This window comes from Copadichromis virginalis, linkage group LG2, assembly GCF_057382275.1.
Source record: "Copadichromis virginalis isolate Kocher_CV1m ecotype Utaka linkage group LG2, C_Virginalis_male_GT1.1, whole genome shotgun sequence".
NCBI classification, from domain to species: Eukaryota; Metazoa; Chordata; class Actinopteri; order Cichliformes; family Cichlidae; genus Copadichromis; species Copadichromis virginalis.
Window position 1 is genome coordinate 29,833,618 of NC_140619.1, and position 10,816 is coordinate 29,844,433.

The window sequence follows — 10,816 nt, forward strand, 5'->3', positions numbered from 1 at the left end:
CATTAGATCTCTAGCTGGGAAAACATTTTTAATTAATGATTTAATCACTGAGCACAGCCTTGATTTTATGTTTTTAACTGAAACTTGGTTGGACCAAAGTAACAGTGGAGCTGTTCTCATCGAGACGACCCCTCCTAACTACAGTTTTATCAGTGAGGTCAGGGCGAGCAGGAGAGGAGGAGGGGTTGCTGTCTTATTTAATGAATCATTTCAATGTAAGCAGCTATCTCCTGGAAGTTTTCAGTCTTTTGAATATGTGGCTTTACAGCTGAAGGCCCCATCCAAAGTTGTGTTTCTTAATGTTTACAGGCCTCCCAAATACTGCACAGACTTTTTTAATGACCTCAGTGAACTGCTGTCTGTGATCTGTGTTGATTTTGACTGTGTAATTATTGCTGGGGATTTTAACATTCATGTGGACAACCCTCAGGACAAAGGGACCTGAGTAACACTCTGGGCAACTTTGGGCTGACTCAGCATGTAACAGAGGCCACACATAATAGAGGACACACTCTTGACCTACTGATCTCCAAAGGCCTGAGCATTTCAAAGGTTACTGTGTCTGATGTGGGCCTGTCTGATCATTACTGTGTTTTCTTTGAAAGTAAAATCTCAGCCCACACAAATATATCAACAACAGTGATCACAAAACGGTGTATAACTGAACACAGTAGTGCAATTTTTAACCAGGTCTTCCCATTAACACCTGACCTGCCCAGAGGGTCAGTCAATGAGCTCGTCAATAGCTTCAATGCTAACATGTTAAATGTAATGGACACTATTGCTCCCATTAAGGTGAAGGTTATCTCTGGAAGGAAAAAGTCTCCATGGAGAAACTCCACACTGGTGAAAAATGAAAAAAGAGAGTGTAGGAAAGCTGAGCGCAGATGGAGAAAAACAAACCTCCAGGTTCATTATGACATTTATAAAGAGAAACTTCACAATTATAATTTACAACTGAGGAATGCAAGGAGGTCCTACTTCTCTGACATCATCACTAAAAACAGCCATAATGCTCGGGTCTTATTTTCTACAGTTGACAGGCTAACAAACCCTCCTGTGTCAGTGGCAGCTGAACTTCATTCGACCATGGCCTGCAATGACTTTGCCAAATTCTTCACTGAAAAAATCCAAAAAATTAGACAAGCAATTGGTACATCAACAGCAGATCCAGGATATGTACTGTGTCCACCAAAAAACTGTTTAAACACCATGAAACAATTTCAACCTATTAACAGCAAAGACCTGGAGGACATCTTAGGTCAACTGAACTCCTCCTCCGGCTGTTTAGATGTCCTGCCAACAAGTTTTTTCAAAAAGGTCTCAAAGACTTTAGAGTCAGACCTGTTACAGATCGTCAACTTTTCTTTATTATCAGGTGTGTTTCCAGAATCACTAAAAACTGCTGTAATCAAACCTATACTGAAAAAGGACAATCTTGACAAGACACAAATGAACAACTACAGGCCGATCTCAAATCTCCCGTTTTTAAGTAAGATCATTGAAAAAGCAGTTTCCCAACAGCTCAGTTACTTCTTAAAACAGAATAATTGCTACGATGCCTTCCAGTCAGGTTTTAGACAGAACCACAGCACTGAAACCGCTCTGACCAAAGTGTTTAATGACATATGTCTGAATACAGACAGTGGAAAAATGTCAGTCCTAGTTTTACTGGATCTCAGTGCAGCATTTGATACAGTTGACCACAACATATTACTCAAACGACTGGAGAACTGGACAGGTCTTTCAGGAACTGTACTAAACTGGTTCAAAACATACGTAGAAAACAGGAAATACTTTGTATCAATAGGTAACTTCACATCTGAGCAGACAAGTATCACATGTGGAGTTCCCCAAGGTTCCATCTTGGGACCCCTTCTGTTTAACATCTACATGCTCCCACTGGCACAGATTATAAACAACAACAAAATAAACTATCACAGCTATGCAGATGACACACAAATATATATCACAATGTCACCAGGAGACCGAGGCCCTGTACAGGCTCTTGGTAAATGCATTGAGGAAATCAATGACTGGTTGTGCCACAATTTTCTCCAGCTAAACAAAAACAAAACTGAGGTAATAGTCTTTGGCGCCAAAGAAAAACGATTACAGGTCACCAGAGAACTTCAATCTATACATCTAAAAACCACAAACCAGGCGAGAAATTTGGGTGTAGTGATGGATGCAGACCTAAACTTAGAAAAACACATTAAGACAATAACAAAGTCACCTTACTATCACCTCAAGAATATATCAAGGATAAAAGATCTGATGTCTCAACAGGACCTGGAAAAACTAGTCCATGCATTCATCTTTAGTAGGCTTGATTACTGTAACAGCATCTTTACAGGTCTACCTAAAAAATCAGTCAGACAACTACAGCTCATTCAGAACTCTGCTGCTCGAGTCCTCACTAAGACCAAAAAAGTGGACCACATCAGTCCAGCTCTGAGGTCCTTACACTGGCTGCCTGTCCGTCAGAGGATAGACTTTAAAGTTCTGATGCTGGCCTATAAAGCTCTGAATGGTTTAGGACCAAAATACATCAATGACCTCCTGACCCAGTATGAACCATCCAGATCCCTCAGGTCATCTGGATCCGGTCTTTTATCAGTTCCCAGAGTCAGAACCAGACACGGAGAAGCTGCATTCAGCTTTTATGCTCCTTATATCTGGAACAAACTCCCAGAAAGCCTCAGATCAGCTGAAACACTCAGTTTATTTAAATCCAGGTTGAAGACTCACCTGTTCTCAGCTGCATTTGAATAAAGCACCAAATCCACACTTTAAGCTTAAATTTCAAAACTTACATTTAACTACTGATTTTATCTACTGTTCTGATTTTATCTGTTTTGATTTTATATACTGTTGTTTGTTTGTTTGTTAATTAGTTAGTTAGTTTATTTGCTTGTTTTATTCAATTTTAAATCATGCTTTTTATTTGTTCTTGTTTCTAATGTCTCTGTAAAGCACTTTGAATCACCTTGTTGTTGAATTGTGCTATACAAATAAACTTGCCTTGCCTTGCCTTGCCTTGCCTTGCCTTGCCTTGCCTACACTATGCCGGCCACTTGGTTATGGCGTTCCATGTATGCCTTGCCTGCTAGCATCTTGCACCCTGCTGTTATGTGCTGGATTGTCTCTGGGGCATCTTTACACAGCCTGCACCTGGGGTCTTGCCTGGTGTGATAGACCCCAGCCTCTATGGATCTTGTACTCAGAGCTTGTTCTTGTGCTGCCATGCCATGCCAAGCTGGACTGAAAGACAGCACAGAGGCACTAATGTGTATATATATATATATATATATATATATATATATATATATATATATATATATATATATATATGATTAAATTGCTGCTTATATTGCACCTTACAGCATATATAACTTTTATACAACTGTATATATCTCTGTAACTTTAAAATAAAAGATAAAAGTAATTTTAATGTAAAAATCTACATACTGCCAATGGAGAGATGCCAAACTGTCTTTCATTGTACTTGTAGTTGTCCATGCTAGCAATAACAGCTTCCTGTGACTGCGTAGGTTTGCTGACACAGCTGTTAATGGTGCAGCAGCTGCTGTAGCCACGATAGCTAGCATGTTGGTTAATTTGACACCTTTTGATGCATTTATTTCTATTTTTTTCTCTTTCTTTCTTAGCTTTTCAGCTCCACTTTTTCGCTTTTTTTTACCCATCTTTATTCTCTACTCCTACCACACTAAACTGTGTTCAGCATAGTGCATGAACGCACATGGAAGGGACTGGTTGCATTAGGATATTTGATTGGGTATTGCATTTGCTCATGAAAATAATGGACAGCAGCCCTTAATGACAGCTGTAGCCTGTATAATTACATCAACGCAGAGAAAAAATTATTGACCCATCAGCCCACAAGTGCATCAGCCCACCTGGAAAATGCCTGGTATGGTCCTGGATCTTTGACCCAGGGTTTAAGGTTTGTTTGACGTTATTCATTAATGGAACTATGAGATACGTATGTTTAGTTTCTAAGGGACTTCGAGTTTTGCATGCTTATGTTTCAGGTTTTCAGTTTGTTTCTTTTTATATCTGATCTCTTTCTCATGTCCAGTCTGTCTTTGTCTCATCTTCAGCGTCTTCTGTTTGTTTGATCTCCCTGTGTTTTGTCTACTTGTCTCCATGTTTGTTTATTCCCTTGACTAAAGGGTTGGGACATGGGAAAAAAAATCTTCTTTGCCTTATTTGGCAAATAACAAACTGATGTTACATTTTTATATCCAAATTTGAGCCAGTTTCCCCGAGAAGTCAGATACTGATCAAGCATAACATTCAATTTCTGTTCAGAAAAGTAAATAAGGGCAATTTGCATCTGAAAACAGCAAGCAAATATTTTTTTCTTTAACTCTGTTTATGTGTGAGTGTTTGTGCAAGTATGTCTAAGTAGTGAAAAGCACATCTTCAGTGGGTTCCCAGGTAGATTTTTGGGTATTTCCACTGAACAAAAATGGAATATAATGATTTGACACAAATGACACAGAAACATTCAGGATGATTTACCATCATCATCTCAGTTCAGTAATTCAGACTGACTGCAGTAAAACACAAATTCCTGTTTCATGTGGAAATGCTTTTTAAAAAAATTTCCATATGAAAAAGAATTGTTGCTATATGTTATCACATAACAACCTGTTAAACTTGCTATAGAAAATACAAAAAAAATGATTAAAACCTAATACAACACAATAAAATTATAAAATGAATATAGGTGTGGTATGAGATGGTAAAGAATTTTGGTGTCAATGTAGCTGAAACATTTATCGGAGAAAGCGTTTAGCTGCATGTGGTGCAGAGGATGTTGAGCATCCATGTATTATCCACAGCCACAATCTTCTGATGGAGGAATCAAAATAGTGTGTTGATTCAAACTGAAACCAAAATGTTTGAGTACACTCAAAAGTAGGTATTGCCCAAAGATTTCCTTCCAATGATGTGAGGTCTAGTAGGAATGTGCTCAGAAAATTTAGTTAAGAGGTATTTTGATCTTTAAAGAAGCAGCAGTGCTTCCAAATGTTTTATGTGGCTAATTGACTCATATAAAGTCCCAGGTGTGAGAAATGCTACATGTGAAAGATATGTTGAAATGCTGGTGGTATACAAGTCTGGCCTAAATCTACTGTCAGAAAGACTGAAGTAATCCAGGAGTTCAATTAACTGTCTTTAATAAATTCATACAGACAAAATGAACAGCATCGTGTCTCTGTTTCTTGCCAGCCTTAATTTGAATTTTTTGCAGATAGAAGTGAATGTATGTGATAATTTGTGTGTGATTTTCTGAGACACAAACAGATAATTCTATAATTAGTAAAGTTATAAATACTGGCATGAATAATGATAATATCACCTTCTGCTGAGGTAGGACACTCTGCACAAGGCACAAGCAATACCTCACAATGTCTACGAGTCGTCTCACACGTGAGGTCAAAATTAGCAACAGTTTTGGAGCAGAACAGTCCTTTTACTTATTGTTAATACAGGCTGTAGCACTTGGGCACCTTGTGTGGCAGAGTGAAGTACAAGTATCTCTAGCTCTCAAGACTACCATGACCTGGATTGCTGTGAAACTACAGTGACTGAATTGCTGATTCATTATTAGATACTGCTTACAATGTTCTCACTCAACACAGGTAGATATCTCCTGTTCTTTGGAGACACTATTAACATTGTTCTTGACTGAGCAGACCAGATGTCCCGAGATGTGATGTTTCAAAGTGATGATGTTAGTCTCATTGTTTCCAGGAAGGAGCTCAGTATCTGTCAGTGTGCGTCCATCCAGAGTCCAGCTGTACTGAGGACTATCCCCTCCCTCAGAGGAACAGGACACCCTCATCTGTCCCTGGGACAGACACTGAGAGACCAGCAGGACAGAGGACACAGGAGCTGAGAGAAACACACACAGATGAGTTTAGATTTAAAAACTAGAATTGTGAAAATTCTTTACAGTCTCAAATGAAGAACAGGGAAAGCATAAAATACATGCATCTGAACATTTTTTATATTTATTGTATAGATCAGCAAAACATTGTTAAATTTATATCTATTATTGAGAAGAAAAGGAATTACCTTGAATAAGCAACTGTAAAGTCTGCTGGCCTGATGATCTGCCATCTGAATCAAAGGTTATAAGGCTATAATTACCACTGTCTGTCCTGCTTAGATCACTGATTCTAAATGTTCCATTACTGGGTAAGATTAGAGATTTGTGTGCTATGGTATTATAAATAGCCTTATTCCCTCTCACATCTAGTATCTTTAATGAATCCTTTAACAAGTAGTATCTAGGTATTTCAGATGTGCTGTTCACTAGCTGGATGTCCACGGTTCCTCCCAAAGCTCCATAACACTGAGCTCCATCCTGTCTGCCATCACAGTAAGTTTCCACACCTGCAAATAAAAAATTAGACAAAAAGCAAAACTGTCAAACTTTTGAGTGTTAAGTTACTACCAGAAAGACTGCAGTAGCATATGCAAATGTTTACAATGAACAGAAATTTGTAAGCTTCATGATTATTTATGATTATTTTCATATGGTTCCCACAGGTGGGCACAAATTAATGACTGAATTCCATCAGCAGAAATAGTGGTTTTGTGGCTACTGTCATTTTGTTTTAGTAGTAGTTTGTTGTTTACTCAGGCCTGCTGGCAATCAAAAACAGAATATGTATCTAACTGTTATGCAAAACCTCAATTTTTTTGCTGTTCTTAGGGTCTAAAAAACTGACTTTCGGAAGCTGTTCTCATGTGGCAGTTATTCATTGAAAATGAATGCAGGAAGTGAAAATGGAGGAAATTTTAACCCACAAAGAAAAGGTTTGAGTACTCCTGAAACAGGGGATAGTTGTGCAAAAATGCTGCAAATCTTATCAAATGTATGTAAAGTAGCAGCATCACTTCCCAACAGGGAAAATGTTACCTTGAATAAACAAATGTAGAGTCCAAACATCTGATGTCCTGCCATCTGAATCAAAGGTTTCAAGGGTATATTTACCAATGTCAGTCCTGCTCAGGCCATTGATCCTAAATGTCCCATTGCTGGGAAAAATGAGATATCTATGTGCAATGGTATTAGAAATAACCTTATCCCCTCTCACATCTAGTATTTTTAATGAATCCTTTAACAACTGGTATCTAGGTATTTCTGAGGTGCTGTCCATCAGCTGGATGTTCACAGTTCCTCCCAAAGCTCCATGTAGCAGTCCCTCGGACCAAGGAAGAAATAGAGAGAGCCTCGACGGGTGCAGTAATTTTTACTTTGAGATTCATTCAGAATCTAACAGTGCTGAGGTGCACCAATGCACCGTGAAAACTAAACAGAAACACAAAATACATTTTCTTAGACGCTTATTACAAATATGAACTCAAATAATGCAGAAAATACAACAAAATATCAGTTAAGCAAACAAATACAACTTAAAACATGTACCTCGCTCCGCATTCCAAGGGCTGCAAATTGTTAATTTTGCTAGAGTCCGGTATCACGCTGCTTCACGCTTCATTGAGAGCTGCCTACTGGGACATGTGCGCCACAAAAACCGGTCTGAGCTGGAAGTGCAGCTTGCCGCTAACTAAACAACAGAGCCCTCTACTGGACACTACGCGTCGCTGTTCAGGCTTAGATCAATAAACAAAACTGGACATTTACACTCCATAACACTGAGCTCCATCCTGTCTGCCATCACAGTAAGTTTCCACACCTGTAAAGGAAAACAAAAAAGTAAACAATTTATTCTTTTACTTATTATTTAACAAGTTCACCTCTCATAGCTGTATTTTTCAGCTCCATATTAGTTAAATAGTTAAAAAAAAATTAAATATAAAGTAAGATAAAAATGTATTTGCTATTGTTTTGTTCAAATTCATTTTGATAGTCTCTAAAAAAGAACAGAGAAAGCAGAAAATGCTATATATATATATATATAGATATATATATAGATATAAAGATTACCAAAAAATCTTATATTTATATAAAGTAGCAGCTTTATTAACCAAAAAAAGATTACCTTGAGTAAACAAATATAGAGTCCGCTCGCCTGATTTTCTTCCATCTGAATCAAAGGTTAAAAGGGTATATTTACCAATGTCATTCCTACTCAGGTCATTGATCCTAAATGTTCCATTACTAGGAAAAATGAGAGACCTATGCTCTATGGCATTAGACATAACTGTATTATTTCTCCCTGCTAGTATTTTTAATGAATCCTTTAACAACTGGTATCTAGGTATTTCAGAGGTGCTATTGATCAACTGGATGTCCACAGTTCCTCCCAAAGTTACATAACACTGAGCTCCATCCTGTCTGCCATCACAATGAGTGATCACACCTGCAAAAAAAAGTGAACAAATGAACAAAGTCAAAATCAAACCCAGATGATAAAATCAGTGTCTGAATTTAATTTAGTCAAAATGTAAACCCCGAAGGACTCTGAAAATAAGGTTACATGTTATTTAATGAGTTTATATGTCATAGCTATATTTACGCATTTTCACATTAAAATGATCTCAGAATGTGTCGTTAATCTTTAAGGAAATATAAGTAAAGGAAGTAAAAATCATTTAAAGTGTTAAAATAAAACTCATAAACTGCAGTTCAACAAATCTTTTGGTGAATTCAGCTTAATTTTATTGATGGTGCCAGATCACGTGGCAGCAAAACCTCTTTTTTTATTATAAAATTAAGCATTAATGAAGAAGAACAAAAAGTTTAGTAGCTCACCATAAGAGACACCGAGTAACATAAACAACAGTCCAATGACAGCTTCCATGTCTGCTCACTGTACAGCCCCTTATGATCCAGTCAGCAACTTTTCCTTCAATAACAGAAGTGTGTGTGCTACACGCTGCTGTCAGCTGGTACTTCACTTTTCACACGCTGAGAGGATGAAAGGAAGTGACATCATATTTGATCCCCATTTTGCTATCAAGAAAAGAAAAAAAACTGTCAAAAAAAAAAGGGTCTTCAAAAGCAACATCTAGTGGTCGAATATAAATTGAATACATGTGTGAGCAGTGAAATGAACCCTTTCATGGTATTCAGGTCTGACCATTTTCAATTTTTTTAAGTATAATTTTTTTCTGCCTAAAAATGTTTGAGATAATGTTTATTTTCTGCAACATTGTGTATATTACCGAAAGTAGTCACTCACTCATCCACATCATTTATGTATTCCAAACAGGTCTTGTCAGATAGCATGTTGGACATTAACTATCCATGCACAGTATTGTACACAATATTCACTAATTGATAGGGGATCACTCAAGGTTTAAACACTGAACTCCTCCACTTGGGGCAGGAACTCATCCCTGACCTGGAGTGGGCACTCCACCCTTTTCCGGCTGAGAACCATGGCCTCAGATTTAGAGGTGCTGATCCTCATTCCCGCTGCTTCACACTCGGCTGCGAACTGTTCCACTGCGAGCTGGAGGCCCTCACCCGATGAAGCCAACAGAACCACATCATCTGCGAAAAGCAGAGATGAGATTCTGAGGCCACCGAAGTGAAAACCCTCCGCCACTTGGCTGCGCCTAGAAATCCTGTCGATAAAAATTATGAACAGAATCGGTGACAAAGGGCAGCCCTGGCAGAGCCCATCACCCACCGGGAACGAGTCCGACTTATTGCCGGCAACGTGAACCAAGCTCTTGCAACGGTTGTATAGGGATCGAATGGCCCGTAGCAACGGGCCAGACACCCCATACTCCCGCAGCACCTCCCACAGGACACCCCGAGGGACACGGTCGAATGCCTTCTCCAAGTCCACAAAACACATGTAGACTGGTTGGGCAAACTCCCATGCACCCTCAAGTATCCTTGAGAGGATAAAGAGCTGGTCCAGTGTTCCGCGACCAGGACGAAAACCGCGTTGTTCCTCCTGTATCCGAGGTTCGACTAGCGGACGAACTCTCCTTTCCTGCACCCTGGCATAGACTTTCCCAGGGAGGCTGAGGAGTATGATCCCCTTGTAGTTGGAACACACCCTCCGGTCCCCCTTCTTAAAGATGGGGACCACCACCCCGGTCTGCCAGTCCAGGGGTACTGCCCCTGATCTCCACGCAACATTGTAGAGGTATGTCAACCAGGACAGCCCTACAACGTCCAGAGCCTTCAGGAACTCGGGGCGGACCTCATCAACACCAGGGGCTCTGCCACCAAGGAGTTGTTTAACTGCCTCAGTGACCTCGCCTCCGGAAATTGGCGGGTCATTCCCCTCATCCCCAGACTCTGCTTCCTCCTCGGAAGACGTGTCAGTGGCATTAAGGAGGTCCTCGAAGTATTCCTTCCACCGCCTGACAATTTTCTCAGTTGAAGTCAGCAGCGCTCCGCCAGCACTATACACAGTGCAGGTAGAGCACCGCTTTCCACTCCTGAGACGCCTGACGGTTTGCCAGAATCTCTTCGAGGCAGTCCGAAAGTCTTTTTCCATGGTCTCGGGGTCTTGTTCGCGAGTGATGGGGGAAGGGAGCCGGAGATCAACAGACGGATTAGTGCAGCGGCTGCAGTGATGCGGACGTGTGTTTGAAGCACTGATTCACCAGCTAACCCTGTTCATGTTTTTACAGACGAATCACTGAGGTGATCACTTTAAAGTGTCTTTGAGTTGGTTTTCAACTTTGCTTTTGTTCTCAGCTTTGTGTTTATGTATAAAACACCAGGTTTCGAAATGTATTCAGTAACTGTACCTAATGCCACACCTGATTCAGGTTTTAAATAATTATACACCTTAAGAGTCTCCTATAGCATCACCTACAATCCAAACATAGCTTCTGTGCT

General features: G+C 39.6%; 1 protein-coding gene across 1 annotated transcript; it reads right to left on the reverse strand.

The window, feature by feature from the left end:
* Positions 1 to 5,193: 5,193 nt before the first annotated feature.
* On the reverse strand, positions 5,194 to 8,922 carry LOC146717585 (pregnancy-specific glycoprotein 22-like). Its single transcript, XM_085478164.1, has 6 exons — positions 8,762 to 8,922; positions 8,049 to 8,369; positions 7,692 to 7,742; positions 6,962 to 7,231; positions 6,112 to 6,432; positions 5,194 to 5,928 (listed from the first exon to the last, which is right to left on the reverse strand). The coding sequence occupies exons 1-6, from the start codon at positions 8,808 to 8,810 to the stop codon at positions 5,663 to 5,665; spliced, it is 1,278 nt and encodes a 425-aa protein (XP_085334290.1). The 5' UTR covers positions 8,811 to 8,922; the 3' UTR covers positions 5,194 to 5,662.
* Between the last annotated feature and the right edge of the window lie 1,894 nt (positions 8,923 to 10,816).